The sequence below is a fragment of the Cebus imitator genome, unplaced genomic scaffold, assembly GCF_001604975.1.
Source record: "Cebus imitator isolate Cc_AM_T3 unplaced genomic scaffold, Cebus_imitator-1.0 Scaffold653, whole genome shotgun sequence".
Classification (NCBI taxonomy): domain Eukaryota; kingdom Metazoa; phylum Chordata; class Mammalia; order Primates; family Cebidae; genus Cebus; species Cebus imitator.
Window position 1 is genome coordinate 353368 of NW_016107968.1, and position 26079 is coordinate 379446.

Consider the following 26079-nt stretch of genomic DNA (forward strand, 5'->3'; position numbering starts at 1 on the left):
TGTTTGTTTTCCCCTGCGGCCACTCACTGCGCTGGCTTAAACAGCGGCACTGAGGTTTGTGGCGCTTTTTTTTTTCTTTTTTTTTGCCCTGGAATCTACTGTCCTGGTTCTCTGCTCAGTCCCCTTTTTGAACCGGCGAATGGGCGACTTCCCGTGGCTCCAATCGCTAGCCTAAAGGGCCCCCGGACCAGTGTATTTTGTACGGAGAACCGTGGCTCCGGGGCGCCTACAAAGCAGCTGCGCGAGGCAAAGCAGCGGCCCCGGCCGGCACAGCCGCGCTGGCCGAAACAGCCACGCTGGCGACCGTGGAGCTCCTTCGCCTGGGAATTTCCTGGTCTGTGGGCAATAAAAACGCGGCGTCCACTCACCCTCTGAGCTTTCACTGGGAGCTGCAATCCTGAGCTGTTCCTAAACGGCCATCTTGGATCCGTATCGCCGTCATATTTCAATTGGTTACAAGAGGGAAGAGAGAGCCATCATTTCTACAACACCTACCAGATACCAGCCATGTACATAACTGTCTTCTCAAATGATACTAGTGTAATATTATTAGTCCCAGCTTAAATAGACCAAACATCCTCTAGTCATGAATACCTTCACACACTGCTTATGGTTGTCTAATTATCATAATCAAATTTGGGAAATTAATAGGGCAGTATTTGTTCAAATGAATAACACACATACTCGATGGCCAGCAATCCAACTTCTGTGTGGGATTCTAAAGAAACATGTTGCAAAAGGATGCTCATTGTAGCATAGTGAAAACTGGAAACAACCTGAATGTTAATCAGTAGGAAAATATATAAACAAGCTATAAAACAAGCATTTTGAAATACTACTAATTTAAAATAATTAGTTAAAACATGTATCTAGTACATAATACAAGAGATACTGTTTGGTTTGAGTTGTAGAACAATAAAAGCAATAATATTACTATTTATACATAGATATTTATGTAAAGACACCTTAACTGACAATGGTCACTTCTGGATAAGTGAGTGGAAGGAAGATGGTCAAAAGAAGGTCTTTAACCTTATCTATAACAATTTTTATATTAAGAATGTGTTCATGTATTATTGCATAACTAAAGAGCACGCTTTTTTTTTTTCTTGTCTCCTTGAATCTGCTCCTCTTGGGTCTGTGAGCCAAACCTGCCTACACAAGGTTGTATTTATAACCATTTTCCTACACTGGAGAATGTATACCTGTTTTGTCTATAATCTTTAATTCTCTGCATTTGTCTGAGCAAGTATTCTCAATTATCAGCAGAAAATCTGGGAACATATGCAAAAGATTCCTGGAAACACTGAGCCTGCAGTATTGCTGTTGATATGAGGGGTGGGGGTGGATGAAAATTCTGCAAGTTTGACAACAACAACAAGAAAGAATACAGAACTTTTGGCAGTTTGAGTAAATGCATAGTCCTGTTTTAAGAACACATGTAACATCTACATTATAGCTATAGTTCTGTAAAAGTCTGTCAGTGTTTACCTTGTAAATTAATGATTCTGATTTTTAATAGTCCCCTTGTTCTAAAGAAAAAGAATATTTATACCTTTGTGTAAAAAAATCTTGCAGTTGTGCCAATTGATTGAAATTATGGTAAGGTATGGGGAGATTGGGTAATGCCATCAACTCTGCACACTAATGAAGTTACTGCAGTTTTGCTGATTTTGAGGAAATATGTAAATAATGCCAGCATGATGGATAAAGTGATCATTTTATTGGATCATTTTTAAAAATTATATTCTTTCACTTTTATAGATGATTTTTAACAGCAGAGCCTACTTTTTGAAATTAGACTAGAAGCAGAGTAGACAAACCATAATTAAGAGTCAGCTTGAATTGATTTAAAATTAATTACTCTGAGTTTTCAAAGGTAGTTTCTTATATTGGTTTGAGAATTATTTTTTCTAAGTTTTATTTTATTTTTTAAATTTTTGGCACAAATTAAGTGTATGTATCTATGGGATGCATAAGACATTTTGATAGAGGCATGCAATATGAAATAAGCACATCATGGAGAACAAGGTCTTTATCTCCCGGTTTGAGAATTATTAAATTTTATGTCGTTTGATGAGAAAATACTTAATGAGTATAATGTGCACTATTTAGGTGATGGTTACTTTAAAAGTCTAGACTTCACCACTATGGAAAATATCCATGTAACAAAACTGTACTTGTATCTATTAAATTTATATGAATTTTAAAAAAGAAATAAAATACTGAAAGAAAAGTTTTGTTTGATGAAATATTATATCTTGTTAATTGCAAACATATAATAAAATTTGGATGTATATGAATACAGAGTTCTTGAAGGAGAAACAAAAAGAATGCACCCTAACAGTACAAAGAGAATGTATTGCTGTGAAAGCGCTCTAGAAAGTCTTTTATCATTGGCTTATGTGAGAAGACAACAAAGTAATTCAGTTCTTTGGAAAGATGGACATCATCTAAGAAAGCACTAAATAATACTCTTATTTCTGACTAACTGTATTATTATAAAAATAAAGAAAAAAATACCTCAAGAACTTAAGATTTTCAAATAATTTCTGAACTACCTTTTGTTTCTCTTAACAGGAACTCCATTCTCCAACTTTAAAAATATCTACATGCGCCCCAAGCACTCTACATATAAGCCAAAGTACTGAACAGGTAAAAAAAGTTGTGAATTACATCAGATTTGTTCCTCTTTTTTATATGGAAATATTCTTCATGCATGTAAGCAATCTTTACACCCTCATAAGACTTTACACATTCACACCATGTGAGGATCATAAAATATGAAAGAGGATTCTCACATATGAGAATCAGCTCAGCCTATTAAAGTAATGTGAAACAAGTGCTATGAATTAGAGTCTTCTGTTTCATTGCCTATTCAACATAACTGCTTTTAGTTTGAGTGCAATTTAATTTAGCCAAGGATCTCCTAGTGAGTTTGGATGAAATAACCAGATCTCAAATTGATTGAAGACTTGGCTTTATGAGTGATAGTATTATGAGTTCATATTCAGAGCGAATACCTTATAGGGTCATAACTAACCCTTCCTATAGGTGTATGATTTGAAAGACACACAAGGGTCTATTTCCTTAGCCTTCATGGCCTAATAATCCCACTTTTAGGATTATTATTGAATCTAGACATTGTATATTTAAAAGGTAGCTATAATAATAAACAGAATATTGAAATATGTGTTTTATTAAGTAATTGCCATATATCAAAAAGTAAATTCTAGAAAGCAAAACATAAAGTACACTAAGTTGGTTGTTATATGAAAGAGGAATAAAGGGGGCATGGGATTTCGAGGCTAGGAAGGTGGGAGACGCTGTTTTAAGAAAACAATCTGACCCAGATGAGGGGTCAGGATGTGAACTTGGACAGTAAGGAGACAAATGAACAAAACCTGGTTTTTAGTCCTTGAGTATAGCAAGGAAAATGTGATATTATACAGAACAAATAAGAAGATTATCAAAGAAAAGTTTCCCTACCACTTCTCAGTTTGGTCTAGATTCAAGTTAAGTCAATTAGAGTAATGCACTTACCCAGCTTACATTTGATGAATACCAAGTATGTGCTGCATATTGCACTAAGATGAATTACACACAATTACTATTTTCAAGGAGCTCACAGACTAGCATGGGCCACATACTTAACAAACCATTGGACGGTGGGATAAAGGTTATAAGTGACTTAGAAATGCAGCTCTGTAGGACCCACCAAAGTGAGATTGCCTCAGAAAGTAAGTTCACTTAAATAACAGGGTGTTCACTACACTCAAACTCAGTCAAAAAAATTGTATTAACTTTTTTCCTAATTAAGGGTTTTAAAATTGGGTTTACTGTACATATTATTTCTGATAATGAAAATATGTCTGTTCTAGAAAATTATAGAACTATAAAAGAATATAAAGAAGCACAAACAAAAATTATTCATGATTCCTCCCCCCACCTAGAGATACTGCTCTTTATATTTTGCTGTGTTTTCTTCCATTCAAATATGAAATTGAGTTTATACCATGTATACAGTTTTATATTCTCTTTTTCTCACTTACATGATATCATGAGCTTTTAATATAAATTTGTATTATTCAAGACCATTATTTAATGGTTGCATATTCCAGCCTATGGATGATTATTCAATCTTTTCTGACTCCATAAGAGAATGTCTGCCTTGCTGAACCTTCATCAGTATTGTTATTTTTAAAAATTTCCTGTAAAAATATGACATTCTTCTGCTATGTTTGATTCTTAGTTTGGCCAAATGCTTTTTGTTAAGTTTATTAACTATTTGCTCTTATTGTTTATAAATTGTTCATATCATTTGCTCATTTTCCATAAGTGTGATTTTATTCTCATTGGTATCTAAGAACCCTTTTTATATTGGTGATATTAACTCTTTTCCCTGCCATGGAACCCCCCACCTGCCCATTACCAGGCAGGGAACCACTGGCTTAGGCCTACAGCACAGAACCCCCATCCCAGGCTGATAGCATTGAGTGATTGCTGACCTGTATCTCTCTGGGTGGAGACCCAGCAGACAAGTAAAAGACCTTTGGCCACAACCACTGCTATGTCCTCTCTGCTGCCTCCAAGTTGGGAAGAAAGCAAACACTGATATCTCCCTAGAAATTTAATGGATATCTCTGGAGTGCCAAGCCACAATCTACAGCCAGCACTCAAGTGGGAGAGGAGCCCACACTTTCAGAGCATTGAGATTGAACCTAGCTGCAACTGTGAGAAAATAAGAGAGGAGCAACCGGACTGAGCAAGAGCCTACCAACTGACCACTATGCCTAAGCGCCACCTACTGGATCACATCCCAAAGCTTCAACAACAATACCTCACTAACATAACCCCTTGTGAAACCAAAGACAAGAAGTCAACTATTTAGAACCTGCACAAAACCTCTGAAGACATCCAAAAAAGACGTCTATTGACTGTCCTCAATCTGCGTTGCAATTAAAGGAACAACCACACACAAAGATAAGAAAGAACCAATGCAAGAACTCTGGCAACTCAAATGGCCAAAGTGGTTTATGTCCTCCAAATGATCATGCTAGTTCTCCAACAAGGGTTCTTAACCAGGCCGAACTGGCTGAAATAACAGAAAAATAATTTAGAATGTGGATAGAAAAAAAAAACACATCATTGAGATTTAGGAGAATGGAAAAACCCACTCTGAGGAAACTAATAATCACAATAAAATGATACAGGAGCTGATACATAAAATAGCTAGTAAAAAAAAGAACCCAACTGATCTGCTAGAGTTGCAAAACACACTAGAAGAATTTCACAAGGCAATCACAAGTATTAAAAGAAGAATACGCCAAGTGAAAGAAAGAATCTCAGAACCTGAAGACTGTCTATCTGAAGTAAGACAGACAAAAATAAATAAAAAGGAATGAAAATGAATGAATAAAACCACTGAGAAATATATGAGATTATGTAAACAATCTAAATCTATGAATTATTGACATCTCTGAAAGGGACATGGAGAAAACAAACAACTTGGAAAACACATTTTAGGATATAGTCTATGAAAACTTCCCCAGCTTTGTTAGAGAGGCCAATAGTCAAATTTAGAAAATACAGAGAACCATGCAAGATACTTCACAAGAAAATCATCCTCAAGACATATAATCATCAGATTTTCCAAGGTCAAAATGAAAGGAAAAATGTTAATGGCAGCTAGGGAGAAGGGACAGGTTACTTAAAAAGGGAACCCCATCAGGCTAACAGTGGACCTCTGAGCAGAAACCCTATAAGCCAGGAGAGATTAGAGGCCTATATTCGATATTATTAAAGAAAAAAAATCATCAAACAGTGATTTCATATCCGTCCAAACTAAGCTTCTTAAGCAAAGGAGAAATAAGATTCTTTTCAGATAAGCAAATGCAAGGGAGTTTGTTACCACCAGACCTGACTTACAAGAGATCTTGAAAGGAGCGCTAAATATTGATAGTAAAGATCATTACCAGTCAATAGAATAACACACTTAAGTGCACAGACCAGTTACATTGTAAAGCAGCCACACAAAAAAAACCAGCATAATAACCAGTTAACAAAATGATAACAGAATGAAATACACACATTTCAATACCAACCTTGAATGTAAATGGGCTAAATGCCCCAGTTAAAAGACACAGAATGGCAAGCTAAAGAACCAAGGCTCCCACCAAAAATACTGTCTTCAAGAGACCCATCTCACATACAATGACATCCACAGGCTAAAAATAAAGGGATGGAGAAAAATCTACCCAGAAAATGGAAAAAAGAGAAAAGCACGGGTTGCAATCCTAATTTCACACAAAACAGGCTTTAAACCAAGAAAAAAAAAAAAAGACAAAGAAGGGCATTACATAATGGTAAAGAGCTCAGTTCAACAGGAAGACTTCTATCCCAAACATATATGAAGATTCATAAAGCAAGTTCTTAGAGACCTACAAAGAGATGATGTAGACTCCCATGCGATAATAGTGGAAGGCATTAACACTCCACTGACAGTATTAGACAGCTCACTGAGGCAGAAAATTAACAAAGATACTCAGGACCTGAACTCAAGATTGGACGAAATAGATCAGATAGCCCTCTCTGGAACTCTCTACCCCAAAACAACATAATATGCATTCTTCTCATCATCACATAGCACATACTCTAAAATCCAACAAACCATCTTTTATAAAACAATCCTCAGCAAATGCAAAAGAACTGAAATCGTACCAAATACAGTCTTGGATCACAGTGCAATAAAAATCGAAGTCAAATTTTTAAAACACGCTCAAAACCATGCAATTACATGGTAATTAAACAATATTGTTTTGAATGATTTTGGGGTAAATAATAAAATTAGGGCAGAAATCAAGAAGTTATTTGAAACTAATGAGAACAAAGATATAACATACTAGAATCTCTAGGACACAGCTAAGGCAGGTTTAAGAGGGAAATTTATATTAAATACCCACAGCTAAAAGTTAGAAAGATCTCAAATTAACAACCTAACATCGCAACAGAAAGAATTAGGAAACAAAGAGCAAACCAACCCCACAGCTAGCAGAAGACAAGAAATAACCAAATCATTGCTGAAGTAAGGAAACTGAAACACGAAAAAAACATTCAGAAAATCAACAAATCCAGGAGTTCGTTTTCTGAAAAAATTAATAAGGCAGATAGGTTGCTGGCTAGACTAATAAAGAAGAAAAGAGAGGAGATCCAAATAAACACACTTAGAAATGACAAAGGAGATGTTGCCACTGACCTCAAAGGAATGAAAGTAACCATTAGAAACTACTACAAACACCTCTATGCATACAAACTGAAGAGCCCAGTAGAGATGGATGAATTCCTGGACACATTTTTCCTCCCAAGACTGAAGCAGGAAAAAAATGAAACTCTGAGCAGACCAATAATGAGCTCCAAAATTGAATCAATAATAAATAGCCTAACAATCAAAAAAAAAAAAAAAAGACCAGGACCAGATGGATTCACAGCCAAATTCCACCAGATATACAAAGAAGAGTTAGTACCATGCTACAAAAAATTGAAGAGATGGGACTCCTTTCCAAATCATTCTATGAGGCCAGCATCATCCTGGTAGCAAAACCTTGTGAAGACACACACACACACACACACACACACACACACACACACACAAAGAGAAAGCTTCAGGCCAAAATCCTTGATGAGCATTGATGCAAAAATCCTCTACAAAACACTTGTAAACTTAATCCAGCAGTGCATCAAGAAGCTAATCCACCACCAGCAGGTAGCTTTCACTTCTGGGATACTACACTGGTTCAACATTTGCAAATCAATAAATGTGATACATCACATAAACAGAACTAAAAACAAAACCACATGATTATCTCAATAAATGCAGAAAGTCTTTTAAAAAAATGTAACATTGCTTCATGTTAAAAAATCTCAGTAAACTAGGTATTGAAAGAACATACCTTAAAATAATGAGAGCCATCTATGACAAAACTACAGCCAACATGATAGCGAATGGGAAAAAGCTGGAAGCATTTTCCTTGAAAACTGGCACAGGACAAGGATGCCCTCTCTCCCCACTCGTATTCAACATAGTATTGGAAGTCCTGGTTAGAGCAAACAAGTAAGAGAAAAAAATAAAGAACTCTAAAATAGAAAGACAGGAAGTCAAATTATCCCTGTTTGCAGTTAACATAATTCTATGTCTAGAAACCCCCATAGTCTTGGCCAAAAAGTATCTTAAGCTGATCAACAACTTCAGCCAAGTTTCAGGATACAAAATCAATGTGCTAAAATCACTAACATTCTTATACATGGACAACAATCATGCTGAGAGCAAAATCAGAAATGCAATCCTTTTCACAACTGACACACACACGAAATACCTAGGAATGCAGCTAATTAGTGAGGTGAAATATCTCTACAATGAAAATTACAAAACACTACTCAAATAAATCAGAGATGACACAAACATATGGAAAAACATTCCATGCTCATGGATAGGAAGAATCAATATTGTTAAAAGGGCCACACTGTCCAAAGCAATTTATAGAATCAATGCTATTCCTATTAAAATACCAAGGACATTCTTCACAGAACTAGAAACAAAACTATTTTGCAATTCATATGGAACCAAAAAAAGATCCCAAATAGCCAAGGCAATCCTAAGCAAAAAGAACAAAGCTGGAGACATCTGGAGATAAAGCTACCCAACTTGAAACTATTACAGGGCTACAGTAACCAAAACAGCATGGTACTGGTATAAGAACAGACACATAGACCAATGGAACAGAATAGAGAGAGCAGATATAAGGCTGAGCACCTGCAACTATCAGATCTTTGACCAAGCAGTCAAATACAAGCAATGGGGAAGGACTCCCTATTCAATAAATGGTGCTGGGACAACTGATTAGCCATATGCAGAAGATTGAAACTTCCTTACACCATATACAAAAATCAACTCAAGATTGATTACAGCCTTAAATGTAAAACCCCAAACTCTAAAAAGCCTGGAAGACAACCTAGGCAATACAATTCTGGACATAGAAACAAGATGCCAAAAACAATCCCAACAAAAGCAAAATTGACAAATAGGATCTAATTTAACTAAAGAGCTTCTGCACATCAAAGGAAACTATCAAGAGTGAACCAACAACCTACAGAGTGGGATACAATATTTGCCAACTATGCATGTGACAAAAGTCTAATATCCAGCATCTATAAGGAACTTGAACAAATGTACAAGAGAAAAGCAACCCCATTAAAAAGTGGGCAAAGGACATGAACAGACACTTCTCAAAAGAAGCCATATATGTAATCAACAAGCATATGCAAAGAAGCTCAATATCACTGATCATTAGAGAAATGCAATTGAAAACCACAATGAGATTCCATCTCATAACAGTCAGAATGACTATTATTAAAAAGTCAGAAAAAAATAAAACCAAACAGATGCTGGTGAGGCTGTGGAGAAAAGGAGACAGTGTTGGTTGGAGTGTAAATAGTTTAACCATTGTGGAAAGCAGTGTGGCAATTCCTCAAAGGGCCAAAAATAGAACAATCCTTTACCCAGAAATTCCATTCCTGGGTATATACTCTACTGAATATAAATCATTTTGCCATAAAGACACATGTATATGAGTGTTCATGGCAGCACTGTTCACAAAGGCAAAGATATGAACTCATTATGTCAAGAAATGAGAGATTGGATAAAGAAAATGTGGTACATATATATCATGGGATACTATGCAGCCATAAAATAGAATAAGATCATGTCTTTTGTGGGGACATGGATGGAGCTGAAAGTCATTATACTTAGCAAACTTACACAGGAACAGAAACCCAAATACCACATGTTCTCACTTGTAAGTGAGAGCTAAATAATGAGAAATCACAGACATAAAAAGGGTAACAATACACACTGGCTCACACTTGAGGATGGGCGGTGGGAGGAGTAAAAATAACTACTGGGTACTAGGCTTAGTACCTGGATGATGAAATAATCTGTACAACAAACCCCTGTGACATGAATTTGCCTCATTAACAAACCTGCATATGTTCTCCTATAATAAAAATTAAATTAACCTATAATAAAAGTTAAAAATAATAAATAAATCTACATGAAACTCCCCAAAAAGCACTTTTCCAATCAAATGTTTACAATGATATCTATGGCCCTCTCTTTCCAACACACTGAAGATCTAAAGGTTTAAGTACACACACATATACGTTTTTATCTTTGTGTCTCTTTTCATTTTTTTAAATATGTCTTTTCAAAATCAGAGATTTAATTCATCACTATTGAGCTATTATTTTCCCGTAATCATTTAGAATGAAACAAGCATTTTAAAATGCTTGTCAAATATAGTTTAGAATGTGAATGAAATACCATGAAATGAGTATAATACAAGTACCCAGCAAAATGTTGGATAGGACACATGCTTTTTTACATGTTTCTGAAACTAAAATTAACTAAATCATCAAATCATACATCATTATTCATGCAAAAAACTAAAAATTGTTCCCTATTAGTATTGATAGCTCCAAGTTCATTAAATAACTATGATTGTATCCAGCCTTTGTCTTTTCTTCACAGGAACTTCATTCTCCAACAGTGAAAGTTACTACGTATCCACAGACCACTATTAGGAAATATGTAGTACAAAATCCTGAACAGGTAAGACACAAACTTTTCCCAACGTATAATTCTTTAGAAGTTAATTGCTAAAACAAAAAAGCTTAATCAATTACCCGATCCTTAAGATCAGATTGCTGGGCTTTCTTTTTTTTTTTTTTTTTTTTTTTTTTTTTTTTTTTTTTTTTTTTTTTTTTCATTTATTTTATTGCATTTTAGGTTTGGGGGTACATGTGAAGAACATGAAAGATTGTTGCATAGGTACACACGTGGCAGTGTGATTTGCTGCGTTCCTCCCCATCACCTACAGCTGGCATCTCTCCCCTTGCTATGTCTCCCCAACTCCCCACCCCCCACCCTCCCTCTCCTATTTCCCCCCAACTGACCCCAGTGTGTAGTGCTCCCCTCCCTGTGTCCATGTGTTCTCATTGTTCAACACCCACCTATGAGTGAGAACATGCAGTGTTTGATCTCCTGCTCTTCTGTCAGTATGATGGTTTCCAGGTTCATCCACAGTTACAAAGGAAATTTCTGATTATTAGTATCAACAAATGCCTCCTTTAATGCCAGACAACCACGAGTCTATATATTCTGACTCAGAGATGCAATACTTCCAAGCAGCTTGGAAATTCTTGGGTTGTAAAGATTTTCCTCTTCTGTAGCCCCACCTTTATGCTGCAAAGGGCTTTTATGGACTTTGAACAAACAAAAAAATGGACAAAGTTCTTTTATAGCCTTTACATAAAAGCTCTGTCAACTGCCATACCAAGGGTTAGAGTCTTCAGGCTATTCACATTTGTCATGGAGATATGGACTAGGAAGATGAAAATTGAAAGTCTAAAGTTAAAAAGTGTCCCTATGCCTTTATTGCCTCTGGTGTGTGAACACTTGTTCCCAGTAATGAATTGTTTAGAATACATTATCTTTTTACTGAGATATATATCCTTACATTTCCCAAACTAAGATTCCACTTTAATAATCCTTCCTCAATACATGCATTCACATTCACGCACACATACTTCTTTAGCTCCAAGAGGAGGCTCTATGAAATTTTAAGGACATCAGTTTCACAATTGGCAACAGTATGATCCAGATAGGACTACAGCAGTTCTTAGCTTTGCTCTGTGTTTTTCTTCCGTAATGGGAAACGATCCTGCCCTTCCCTTATAAGATAAAACAAACTGCTTCAGCTGTGGAAAGGAAAGGGTTAGATTAGAGTCCTGCTTGCTACTATTCTAGGTGAGTGGGGAAGATGTACTAGGCTTCTACAAGTATCTATTCCCTTTCTTCTTTATTTATTTATTAAAAATCATCTTCTTGTGGCTCCTTAGCTAGGGAGGCTGCTAGTTGTGCATGTGTGTTAGTATGAACCTATGAGGTTCTGAGTTGAGGAGTGATTGTTTTAGACATTTGCTTGAGTTTTCATATATCCATGTAAATATTGAAAGGGCATGTTATTACAGCTAAATCAGTTGCCTATTCCTCCTTTTGCAGAATCAGATATTTAAACAACAAATCTGAGCAGGGTGGAGGTAGGGAGGGGAAGGTAGGGAGGGTGGAGATATGAAGGGCCTGGGAGAGGAGAGTGTATCTCTTTCTGTTACTTGGCCAGTCACTTTACACACATTCCTCTTCTTCCTTTCCCTCTCTCTTTTTCTTTCTTTTTACACATAATCTGAGGGATATGCATACTTGGATGCATATTGCACTTGATACTCCTTGCTTTCAGAGTTAGTTCTAGATAACCCATTATTTTCATAATGTGAGAATTGCTGTGCTTACCTAGGATATATCCAGAGAGATTTTAAATGTCCAGTCACTTATGTTCCAATCTACTTTGCCAGCAATACTTACATGACTTTGGATGAATCATAATCTTTAGTTAATAGAGAAAAGGAAGAATTAATAACTTTTGGGTATATACTCCATGCTAGGCAATTTCAATATTACATCCTGTTTAATCCTAAAAAGGGGAAAAAACAGAAGCACAGAGAAATTCAGTCATTTACTCAATAAATATTTATTGATTGGCTACTATGTGCCAGAAACTGCACTAAGAACTGGAGGATAAAGCAGTAAACAAAACAAGGTCCCAACCTTCTTCAACTTAAGTTCTTAGCTAGTGTAAAACCATTCAATTACAAAGCAGCAAAATTGGAATTGAAATTGAACGAATCAGAGCCGGAAGTGAAACATTTGCAAATGAAGGACATTGATGATGGAAGTCAATTAGGATCTAATACTCACCTATGCACCCCCTTACCCACATGTAGGTACAAGAACAGAGAAATAAGAAATATATATGCAAGCACCTAACATATTGGAAAAACTGAGCCTACTCCTGTAAAAGCTCATCAGTATGGCTGTGTTCAACTACAAGTTGAACAAGTTTGTAGTTGAACACAGCCACATTAAGTTTTCTCTCAGGACAAATTCCCAGCAGAGGGTTGAAGAAAATGGTCATTTAAAATCATTTAACTATTTGCATTATTGAGAAATGAAACAGATTTCAAGTTTCATGATGCTTTATAATCCAAAAAATAATCTAACTTGTTTTACAAAGCACCTTGAAATTCCTGTTTAGCTATACCTACCATTTTATTTATCTAAGCAGATTCCTTTTTTGTTTGCTCTTTAAAATCCCCTCAGGAGAAGATTCTAGTTTAATTACAATATTTATAATAAGTTGAGCCTTCTAAATAGCAATTTCCTCCTCTTTCGCCTCCCAGCTTGTCTAATCTTTATTTTTTTTCCTGTAATTAAACTGATTTCAATCCACTTCTTTCATTATGATTTTTTCTATCTCTGTTAAGCCTTTTAAATTTTTTGTTGTTCCTGATCTTCCTTATTCTCCGTTTGTGGTCATTTAATCTAAGAATTTATGCATTCTGTTTAAAATTAGATCCAGAAATGTAGGAAATACATTTGTTCCATTAGTGATATCATCCAATTGATACTAATCAATTTCATTAATTTTCCAGTTGTGAAACTCCTGCTATGGGGAAGACACTATGCAATCTCTCAACAGAAACAGGGAAATAACACATGTTTCCTAAACTAAAGGAGCACATAGTTCTTCTCAGGGAAAGAAATAAGACAGGCCCACAAATAGCTATGTAGAATACATGGTGAGATGTAGGATAGATGCCATGAAAGGACTACAGATAAATTCTTATCGGAGTTCAGATGTCAGAGTTAACACATTAGTTTGAGGGAAATCAGGGAAGGATTTATTGTGGTATTCAAGGTATTAATATGGTTAACCTTGTATTAGCATTGTTGTACTACTAAGGAAATGAAAGTTTGAGTAAGTGTAACTTGCTCAGGTCTTCTGATGAAAATTCATCACTCTCTATCTTTTCTGACAGCTATTTTAGTGGGTAGCTTTAACAAGAGTCGATGACTTACTGGATGTGGAGAAAAGTCAAATATGACCCTAAGCTTTTTAGCTTGAGACACTGAGAGTAAGGTGACCCACTTAAAACGATTGAAAAGTGAGTGGGAGGAGAAGTAGATTTAAAAAGGTTGAAATTTTGAGTTTCATTTGAACCAGTAGCATTTTAGTTGCCTGGAAACAGAAAGATGCCTAACAGGCAGTTAAAAAATGACTCAAAGGAAGGTCACATTTGACATAGAGATGTGGAAATCATTCCTCTTAAAGGTATATCATTGAAGCTATGGGAATCAGTGAGACAACTAAGAGGTAATGGAGAATGTTGAGGTCAGAACCTTGAGAAATGGCTACTTTAAGTGGACAGAAGGAAGGAACCACTTTCACACACAGAGGGGTTATCAGAGAGATATGTGAACACACAGTAACTGAAGCAAATGCAAAAACAGGGTGATTAACCATCTTAAATGACCAAAAGACCTAAGAAGATGAGGTTTGAGAATAGGGTTTGTCCATTAAGAAACTGATAGTGACACTGATAGAGCAGTTTTGGTATACTTGTGGAGGCAAAATTCAGATGCAATAAGTTAACAGGTGAGCAAATCCAGAGGAATTGAAAATATGAATGAAGACTACTCTTCTGGAAGTGTATTGGTCAAAGGAAGGAGAGATGGGATGGTCGCTAAAGGAGAACCAAGAATCTTGTGCACCTGGGCAACTTGTAGCTAGAAAAAACAGTAATAAGGGAGGCTAAAGATGCAACAGAGAAAAAAGACAAATTGGATAATATTCTGGAAGAGCTAAGAAGGAATGGGAATCTAGGTACAGACCAAGAAATGACTTCAGGAAAGGAGAGAGAGAGAATGCATTTTTTTTTTCCTTAAGTAGATGGAGGGAGCAGAAAAGGGAGATTTTTGACATGTGAAGGAAAATAGAGATATCTCATTGGATAGATTATTTTGGTTTTCTCTGTAAATAGGGGGAGAGTGAGGGAGTATAAGCACAGGAGTTGAGGAAAATGAAAATATTTGTAAGCAACATTATGAAGAATTTGATGACTACAAATATAACCAAAAAGATCGAAGGGTCTACTTGAAGTTGAATATCTTCAAATTGTAATGAGCCAAATCAGCAAGTCTTCTTTTAAAACAAAAATTTCTCCACCAAGATTTTGGGGCCTGGGAACAGTAAAGTAGATGTTGGGGATTATATACTTTGTTAGACGTGAGAATTACTGCCAGAGGTTCTAACTGGTACAATTAAAATTATAAGATCCACCACTTTGAAAACACCTATTAATTTCTAGGGTGGATCTGGCACCAATTCAAATGAACAGGTTGAGAAAAAGAAGGTGCCAAAATCAAGAACTGTCTAGCAGCTCATTTGTTGAGAAATCTAAAAGTTCCTATTAAATTTACTTTGTTGATTTATTTTCATAGAATTATTTATATTCATTTTTTATTCACTCTCTTACAGATTTGGGGAAAATACTAGTCCCCTAAATTTGGAGGGATTTTTCTTTTTTCAGTAAGTCATTTCACATAATGTAACCAAAATACATTCAAGAGAGAATCAGCACTGTTAGTGCCTAGACCATTTTATTTTTTAAAAATGACTATTCATCATTTATAGTGAGCTTTATTTCACAGAAAAAAAATTCATGCTTTTGCTGAATTTGTTTTCCCTCTCTTAGAGGATGATTACATTCCTAAGATAAAGATTCTTATTATTCCTTCTCCCTCAATCTTCTGTTCATTCACTATGTGGTACTCAAGATAGTCAAAGTACCTGCCCTTAGTAAGCCTACTTGTGTATATTTTTATACTTGGTATTTTAGAAAAGTTATAAGGAAATTATCAAAATTATTTAAAATACGGTATGGATTTTAAATATTATATTACTATATTATTAAAAGTGAATATCATTTGTGCATTAAAATTATAGATTAAGGGTACTTTAAAACGCGTGATTTTACTTAATATTCTGCATTACTCTCCCTATGCTAAGAAAACTCAGCCTCCAATAAGGTTAATAGCCTACATAATTTTCCACAGCACATAGGTGAAGGAAGAAGAACTGAAATACTGGTTTTATGATTCCATAATTTTTTCCCATTATACTTTCTTTCACTGATTTTAGTAGTCAAACCCAATGGATTTGCAGTAATCCAAATTCAATTCACTTTATAATTCTCATCTGTTTACCACTGTGAAACATTTCTACCTTTGACTTCCTACTGCTTCTTGAAAATTTCTCTTTTCTTAATTTACAGTATTTTCCCTTCTAAGACCTCTTGAGACATGTCTAGTTCTGTCTTTGATCTTCATTTGCTTATTCAGCAATTGCCTGGTTTTATCTAGCACTAGTGAGCAGGTGGTATTGATATATATATAATAGTTCTGCAGGCTTGCACTCCCCACTTAGTTCCAGACCTCTGTTTTCACTTGTGTGCTGAACAGCTATATCTGAGTGTCTACCCAGATGTTTTTTTGTAAAAGCGTCTTTTTGGGAGTTATTTGCAATCATTTGACACATGTTAAAGGAATTACTATGCACTATGTACTTTGCTAAATATTCTGGGGAATAAAAACATAATCAGACCTAGATTTTTATTAGGAGCACTTAAAATGTGTCTCAGCATTTTCATTTTTGGTAGCACATAGCAGACTCCTCAGGTTCAAGATCTCAGAGTCAGTTTTGAACAGTACTGTCTTGTATTATTGGGATAATCTTACCACTATCCTCATCTGTATTCTTCCTTTAATTGATCTTCCTGAAGTAAACTTCATCTCATACCCCTGTTTAAAAGCACGTAAAGACTTCTCATTGCTTGAAGAACCAAGCTCTATCTACTAAGTATGTCCCACACATATTACTTACACTTTTCCAAACTTGGTGACTTTAATGGTTTTGTTTCCTTCGCTTGGAATACCATTTTCTTCCATTTTCTCATATCCAAAGACCACCTTAATCTTCTTTCAAATGCCACCTAATCCAGGTACCTTACCAGAACACTGCCAGATAGAACTCAGTTTTGTTCCTCTGAACTCCATCCCATATGTTCTTTCTCTGTACATGTAAGGGCACTTGTCACTTTCTATCTTGTATATATGTTTGTGTTCATATATGATCTAGATCAGGGATTGGCATAATTTTTCTGTAAAGAAACAACTAACAAATATTTTTGGTTTTGCTGGCCACATAAGGGTTTTGGCCTTTGTTGTTCATTTATAGTCCATTAAAATCTAACTACAATTTTTAGCTTGAGGACACAATAAAAACAGACTGTCTGCCATAGATTGATGAATCTTGATCAATATTAAATGCTCCTGGTAATAATATAAGTCTGGCTCATATTTTTATGCCTGATAGCATGTAGCAAAGTACACTGTGCATAGAAAGCACTTAAGCATGTGTTCCATGATTGCACGTAACTAACAAAGAGGCTCTTTTACAAAAACAAACAAATAAAAAATAGCTTCTGGGGAAATCTTTCTAAATATATACAGCTTTAGATTTAATGCTTCATCACCTAGTCAGATTTTGTCACTTATATATTTGTTTTACTAAAATACTCAAGGAACATTTGGTTAAAACACCTTTTGCTCAAACTTGAATTCAATATGTATATAACTTTTGATTCAAGAGCATCTTGCCTTTTCAACAATGAGTGTTTTAGTCCATTTGCTCTATGACTATTTGCAATTGCAGACTACAAAAATCCTAGTACATTTTGTTGATTTTGAAATATTCTTTAATACATTAACTAGTAACAGTCTTGCCTATATAGTCTTCTATACTATTCCCCTATATCACAAAATAAATTAATGCAAGTTTCGTTTTGTAGAAAAACAACAAACAAAACAACCCCAGCACTCCCTACACAAGTAGACTTCAAATGAAAACCAAAGGAAGGGAAAAGAACATGGCACACATGACATTTATTTTAGACTCCTGGTCTGATTCTTATGAGCTCTTCCCCAGTTTCAGATTTTGGACATGTCACCAGCCTATATTTCATCGGCTGACATCTTCTAGGCACTCAGCTAATCTTACAGCAATTTAGTTGAATATATGGAGATAAAGTGGCTCTTAAAGCCTCTACTCTCCTCTTAATATTCAAAACATATGTTATTCTGAGAGTCTTAGCCTTGATTATAATCACAATTAAGAATTATACATTTCAAGGGCACCCAAATTGAGTTGCAGGAAAAAACTCTTTAATATAGTTCTACCTACTTTATGGCTTAGTCATGCTGAAATATGTTTATTTTGCATTTCTCCAATAATATTTTTGCATAAAAAGAAATCTTTCAGTGAACCCAATTTAAATGAGATTGACCTCATGCTTGCTTACCTTACAGGAGACTCATTATATCTTGCCTTAGGAACAGAAAGAAAATTATCTTTCCCACTCCCCACCAATCTCCACAAAAGACTTTATTAGGCCTGGTAAAATGTAATAAGAGAAATCCAGATTGTTCTTTTTGATAGAGGAAACTATTATTATTTCCGTGCATCTATCAACATTGTTGAGATGTCATTCCACTCTCTTCTTAAGGTTGGCTACTACCCTTGGAGCCTATTAGACACTGGATATTTGCCTAATTTAAGGTTACTCTGAAAAGATACCTTTCAAAACAAAACATATAATTTACTATCATTTTAGGAACCACTGTCTCAATTCTTAAGAGGAGGCCATTTTTTCCCAGGAAACAACGTTATTTATGAAAAAACAATAAGAAAAGTGGAGAAGCTGAATACTGATCAGGTAATAAGTAATATTTTTTTTAAACTGCATTATGGTGTATAATTTCGAATTGTGAATATTTTAATAGAGATCAAGGGACATTCAACTGTGAAGTGACAGGCAAGACCACCATGACTTATAATATGCTATGATATCTACAGCCCTTTATACTATCCTTAATAGTTTCATATTCATTTTTCATGTGAAGTATTATTGTCCCCATTTTACTGAAAGAGAATTGAAGTCAGGAAGATATGTGATATGTGAAGTCACATAGAAAATTAATGACAGATATGTGAAGTCACATAGAAAATTAATGGCAGAATCTGAACTTAATATAGATATCCCAGTGCCTTGTATGTTTTCTTTTAAACTGGTGCAACAAAAATCATAATTTAAAACCTTAAAATTTGTCCTAATTCTTTTAAATGAACAATACATATAAACAGATATGTGAAATACCACATACTGTAAAATATCTAGAAAACTAAAGCTTCAAGTACATTTTAAAAATTCTTTTAAGCTCAAATCGACAGGCCAATTATAACACTACAGCAAGGTCACAGTAATTCCATGGCGTCTATAGCACTAAGTCCTTCATGTGGAGTTGTTACTATGACCAACAGAGGGTTCATATTGCTCTTCTCAGTGTGTACAAGCATGTGCAGCCCAATGTTCAGGATGTGTCTGTTGGACATTCTTGAATTAGAGCAGTATATTAGTTAGTTAGGGCTGCTGCAACAAAGTACCACAAACTGCATGGTTTCAAACAACAGAAATATATTGTCTCAGAGTTCTGGAGGCCAGAAGTCTGAAATCACTGTGTTGGCAGGGCCATCTTCTCTCTGAAGCTGCTAGAGAAGGAACTCTTCCATTCCTGTCGCCTTGCTTTTGGTAGCCTCAGACATTCCTTGGCTTGTAGATGCATCACTCCAATACTTCGACTTCATATGGAAGCTTTCCTGTGTGTCTTCACATCATCTTTCCTCTTTGCATGTTTGTTTCTGTGTCCAAATTTGCATTTTTATGAAGACACCAGCCATATAGTATTAGGGCCATCCTAATGACTTGATTATCTCTATAAAGACTCTTGTCTCTAAATAAGATCACATTCTGAGTTACTGGGCTAGGACTTCACCATATCTTGGGTGTGGGAGGATACAATTCGGCTCATCATAGGCAGTTAAACACTATCAAATCAGTTGTGATAACAAAATCATTTTTCTCATATGCAAATCAAACTGACTAAAAATTCTAGCTTTTCCTTTTTGAACTTTTTGACATGAGAACGCATTTTATTTTTATGAGCACCTGTGGATGTTTGTTACCGCATTCATAGGAACTAACACATTATTACTTATTTGTGTCCAGTTAAAATAAAACAAACTTTCAAAGTCATAAACATGCAAATCTTTAATATTTAGGTTTGCTTGGAAAGCTGGATATAGTCTGAAGGGTTTGCTATGGTATGTATTGAACACATATCTTACAAAGGAGCAGCATAATATTCCTGGACATTATGATACCAAGTAGAAAAAAATTCATGAAATGTGCCTATTCTTCAAGGGGCATTTTCCTTTATAACAAACCAGATTATAACATCTGTCTTCTATCCAATTGGGCTACAAAAAATAAGTTTGACACATTTTAAATAGTAAGGAATTTTAGAGGCAAATCATTTCATGCTGCTTCTAGCTTCTTGTTTTAAGGAGAACAGTGTTTCTAATTTATGGATTGTAGAGTAAAACATTGAATATCTTGTAAGTTGTTGCTATGCAGCTGGAACAACTAAAGAATAGCTCCTTTAAGAGAATACTGCTGCTATTTACTGTTAATTTGAATATTTACTTGTTTATGCCCACTTTTCTTCTTAATTACTTAAACAGTTTGGGAGTTTGGGAACCTCCGTGAAATCTGCCCAATGTAAAAGGAACCATGCAGATAGAGCAAACTACAATTGCTTTGTTCTAGTAGTTTCCTCAGTGATAGTGATAAACTAGGACAATTTGGGTAAAGCCAGAGTCTGGATGAACCTATTTACTGTCACATGTGACCAAATCAAATAGGACGAGCTCTTAGGAGTTGAGAACCGTTCAAGAAAAAAGAGATCTTTATAGAGGAAGGGTGGTAAAGTGGGGCCAGGTGCTAGATAACTATAAAATTCATATGATTTGTACTCATCATAATTCTTTTTACTCTATCAAAAAGGAAAAAAAAATCTATGATAAATCAGAAATGTTTGATCTTTTGTACTTTAAAATTCAGCTTATTATATTTTTTAAAAATATGATGAATATATGAATATTTTGCTTTAGAAAAAGAACTTTAGTAGTCAGGTGTAAGAATTGAAAACTGAAAAACTGCTAAGACCTCAGTGGTATCAATAAACGATTCATAGGCTCAGGTAGACTGCAAGGTACCCCAGATGATGGGAATGTGAGTGTTCTATTCAAGAGACAATTGATACATCAACAAAGGAAGATTATTGAGAAATATGTTTTGTTTTCTTTGTTGACCTCTAGTGATGTGTGCTTTCCAAGTGTTCCTTAATTTGCTTTTTGAAGACTATTCTGTTTTGTTTTGTTTTATTCCTTCAGGAGAGATTATATTTCAATAGCCTACAAGTTCCCAAATGAGTGGTAGTCATCTCAGACTATTAATGTAATTTTACCTCATTCCAGTATAAGAAGGTATTTTGTAACATAAAAGACAATAATAATGTAACATACATTCACCCCCCAAAATTCCTAAACCGTCGAGATTTTAGTGCTTGTATATGTACAAAGTCTGTCATATTTGATAAGAGTCTAGAGAAAATGATACCCTGAACTTATTCTGCAACCTTTATTATGTCTATATCTACCAAGGCATCTTCTATTTGTAAAATGTGCTTGTTTATATATATTTCATTCTTTCAAAATATTTTCGTATACATGAAATGGTAATTATATTAAAAATATTAAGTATAAAAAACATTGAAAGGCATAAGAAGAGTATAAAAAGGTATACAGTGACAAATAAACCTCTTTATCCAGACACTTTTGTCCCCAGGTTCTCTTCCCAGAAGCAGCTACTCTTAAAACTTTTTTGGACTATCCATATCAAAGCAGTTATATGTGTTTGTAAATGTATATGTCACTTTAAAAAAATGTTACAGCAGAAAAAGTATACCATTTCATTCTTTTGCACTTTGTTTTTTTATATTTAATACAGCTTGAAAATTGTTTCATATAAAAAATTTAAAATCTGAAGTGTTTTACTGTATTAATTAATATAGGTCAAGTTTCCATAGTCAATAGGATATTGAAAGTATAATGCATTGCATTTATACTTTCAAAATTAATGGTATGTGCATACACGTAGCATTATGATTCAAAATAGAGTGTGTTTCTTTTGAAAACGGGCTTCCAGATGTCTCTTATCAAAGTAGAATAATCACAAGATAATAAAGCAAATTCAAGTATGCCTGAAATCCCCCAAAATAAAATAACCAGGTAACTTTTCCTAGTCTGTGCTCTATACTTACCAGAAAAAGAAAGCCATGACAAATAAGCAGATAACAAAGATTTAGTTTAAAAACAAATTCTAGAATATCTTGATGTCAGTGCAAATTCAGCCTAATAGCCTAAAAGAAGTTTAAGCTGGAAATCATGAGTTCCACTTCCAAGTTTGTCATTAATTAGCTGTGTCATTATACACGAATTATCTTACTTTTCTAGATCTCAGAGGTTTTTTTTTTCCATCTGCAAAATTAGTAGGGTAGATGATGATAAAGTTGGTGATGACTATGATAATGCTTATGATGCAATCATAATAATAATGTTTGTTACTCACCTACTTTGTAGTAAGCAACTTATAGACATTAGTTGATTTACTCCTCATAGCACCCCAAAGGAATATGTACCATATTCACTTTTACAAATGGGGAAATGGAGGCTCATAGTGGTTGCATATTCAGTTTCTCAAGATCAGAATTAGTGATAAAATCAGACGTAGCATCCATGTTTTCTTGATCTGAAGTTTCAGTCACTGCTTCTATTTATTTAACATTTTAAGAAATTTATACTTAAGTTTCATAAGGATAAGAACCTTGCTCCCCATCCACTGTGACTCTAATATGCTTCCTGACATTGAAAATCACTATGCTATATTATTTTTTAATTTTAAATTTATCTATATCTTCAGTACTATAGTGTTTTATGTAATTAGGTTCTGAAGTACCTACTGAATCATCAAAGTAATATCAATTAATATTAATATTCATTATGGTTTTAGTGTCAAGTATAGCTGGAATGTTAATTTAATCAGAACATGTAATGCCTTGGCCAATCTATATAAGTATTTGAATGGTCACAGCAACCTGATCAAATACAAATACAATTTAATACAAAATTTCTCCAATGAAAAAAATGGAAAAAATATCACTAGTTAAAACTATAAATCCTACGGTTTGAATTAGAGTGAAATAAAAAACTAAATTTAACAAAATGGTTTCAGTTGTTTTTCTTAATCAGTAATGTTTATCCTCAGTGGCTATTTTTGGCATGTTTATGTGTCTTAGGAATGCCATCCTCAGGTTCAATGCCATCATCACATTGTCCAACAACCCCAAGTCATCCACTCTTCACACTGGCAACAACCTGATTCTAGCCAGCAAATTCAAACCATCACAGGAAACGATTCAATTTCTACACATGTTGGAAATAAACTGTGCCATAGTGGATCAAGCCAGATTCATGAGCAGGTAAGATCAATTAGCTGATTCCTTAACAAACTGAAATAACGTGCTTGAACTCTTCTCATACCACTGTGCAGGTTCTCCCATTAAATTTTCATCAAAATACTGAGAAGTTATACTATTGGTATTTGTGCTTTGTCAGAGTATTTTTAGAATAAATCTTTCCATCTTCTCTCAGAAGACAAAACAATTTAGGTCCATTAAGACATTAAATCTATAAGGTTAGTAATGAACTGGTTAATGAATACCTAATTTGTAGCTGATCTTCAGTTCTAAAATGGATCCAACAATTGTGCAATGTTATATATTTTCATGAGGTGTGGTATTTAAATGAATAACAAATTGGAAGTGATATTGTCTAAGATGGTTGTAATGGTCACATTTCACCAGCTAGTATTTACTTCCTGTATGTCTTCTTTGAGAATATATTATTTGACTTAAGAATCAAGTCAAAATGTGTAGATTTTATTATGCATGGCATTGACAAAATAGAACTAGAACTTAGTTGCTAAGGGGAAATCTCTTGTAATACAATCCTTGGTAATTAATTTATGTTATGAAGACTTTGGAATCTTGTAAACATCTACTATACAAGTGTTAAAGGAAAAAAGATTTTCTTTTATCTTTTAAAATAACTGGAACAATGGAGAATCAACTATCATTTGTACTTTTATAGATCTCCAATTGACTGCTTTCATAGGCAACTCTTACTGAATGACAAGAGAAAATAAGAAAACATAAAGAAGGAGCCAGCCCAAATAAGAATTTGATTATTTTATATTAAATATACATGAGATTGTTTCTAAGAACTGAAATGTTGAAATATACATTTTGGCCACATTAGTCAAAAAGAACTATGAAAGATTTAAAATCCATGTCTCTTCAATCTAAGAAAAGCCTATAGCCAGGTTTGGTGGTTCACATCTGTATTCCCAGAGCTTTGGTAGGCCAAGGCTGGAGGTTCATTTGAAACCAGGTTGTTCAAGACCAGCCTGGGCAACATAGTGAGAGCTTCATCTCTACAATTTTTTTAATTTGTTAATTTTCTTAAAAAGCCTAAAATTGCCTTTCTTCTGTATATCTGCATGGAAACACTGGCCTCTAGAATAACTCATAGAATACAATCCAGAAGGTGTTGAATATTTACCTTAAGTGAGTTAGTAATAACCATAAAAGAGACATTTTGTTAGATTATACCACTTGAAATTGTCATTTTTATAGGTTGAAACTGGTATAATATCAACAATTTTATACAGTTCAACCTAATTTTTAACTTTATTTTGCCTTAGTTTCCTCTAATAGGGGAAAGTGGCAAGCACATATAAAAGCGTACTACAGAGCAAAGTGCTTTCTGTCATAAAAGGGTAAAATACAACATGCTTTGGGTACAGAAGAGAGAAGAAATTAATTTCGGCTGAGAAATCAAGAAAGGCTGTATTGAGCAGGAAGTAATTAACCTGGGTTTGAAAAAGGGGCAGAATTTCCATATATGGTATTGTGATATTGCATGGAAATAATATCCCAGGAAGAAGGAATCACATAAACAAAGTTATATAAAGTTTATTTGGGAAAGTATATTTTGGGTTTCAGGAAAAGTTAGGGGTTTGATTTGTATGGCATGAAAGACATGTGATAAGAGGTATTCGAGTGTAGTGTTAATATGATACATTAAGGCCAGGTCATGAGATTCTTAAGTGTTAAGTTAAAAACTCTGGGCTTTCTTTAGTAGGCAATGGAGGATGAGTGGTTACTGAGAAGGAAAAGACTAACAGGTATGGCTAGCATATTGATCAATTTTCTTCTTACAACAATCAGATTAGGAAGGTGGTATTGTTGTCCTTACTGCTCAGATAAGGAAACCAAGTTTCAAAGAGTTTAAATTACCTGCAAAGGCTTGCACAGCTAGCATGTGGTAGAGCCAGGATTGACACATATGTAGGCTGGCTACAGAGCCCATTGATAATTCCTCCTTGAATTCGGGTCACTTATGTGGAGAGTCCTTGAGCAATAGCATAAGCATAAACAAAGCCCTTGGTTAAGAAGAGTCTGCCACAGGGAAGGTGTTGGTGATAGAAAGTAGACTAGTTTCAGGATATGGAGACCTGAGATCTTGTCCTAACTCTGTTCCCCTCAAGCTATGTGTTTTCAGTAAAACAAAATCTCTCAGCAACATCCTCATCCATAAAATACTAAATAAAAATATGTGCTGGAAATTTTTTATAAACTACAAAGTCTACAACTTGAAATAATCCACAGAGAAAAATTCGCAAAGGGAAGATTATTAGAGGCTATTTCAGTAGTCTAGGTGTAAAACAAAGTAGAATAATTACAATGTAAATGGTAGGAGGGATAATTATCAGAGATGGGAAATGTATCACAGGATTAAGAGTTTTGCCTAGTGGCAACAGTAATGTTATAATATTCTTTTCCCAGCTTAGTACATCTAATAATACATTTGATTAGACTACATATTGTCTACTCAGTAAAGGGGCAGAGTTAGGTAACTAATATATCACTTTATTTTTTATTATTCATACTGTAGTTTGAAATTTCTATGTAGTTTTTTTAAAGTCTAGAGG

The 26079-nt window shown here is 34.6% G+C and overlaps 1 protein-coding gene across 2 annotated transcripts in view; it reads left to right on the forward strand.

Moving 5' to 3' along the window:
* The window catches only part of POF1B (POF1B actin binding protein), a 92648-nt gene that overhangs the window by 17032 nt on the left and 49537 nt on the right, over positions 1–26079 (forward strand). For both annotated transcript variants that reach the window (XM_017517925.2, XM_017517924.2), the window contains exons 3-6: positions 2581–2655; positions 10583–10663; positions 18682–18783; positions 23324–23506. In XM_017517925.2, the coding sequence (XP_017373414.1) occupies positions 2581–2655; positions 10583–10663; positions 18682–18783; positions 23324–23506 (441 nt within the window). The remainder of the gene's footprint in view (positions 1–2580; positions 2656–10582; positions 10664–18681; positions 18784–23323; positions 23507–26079) is intronic.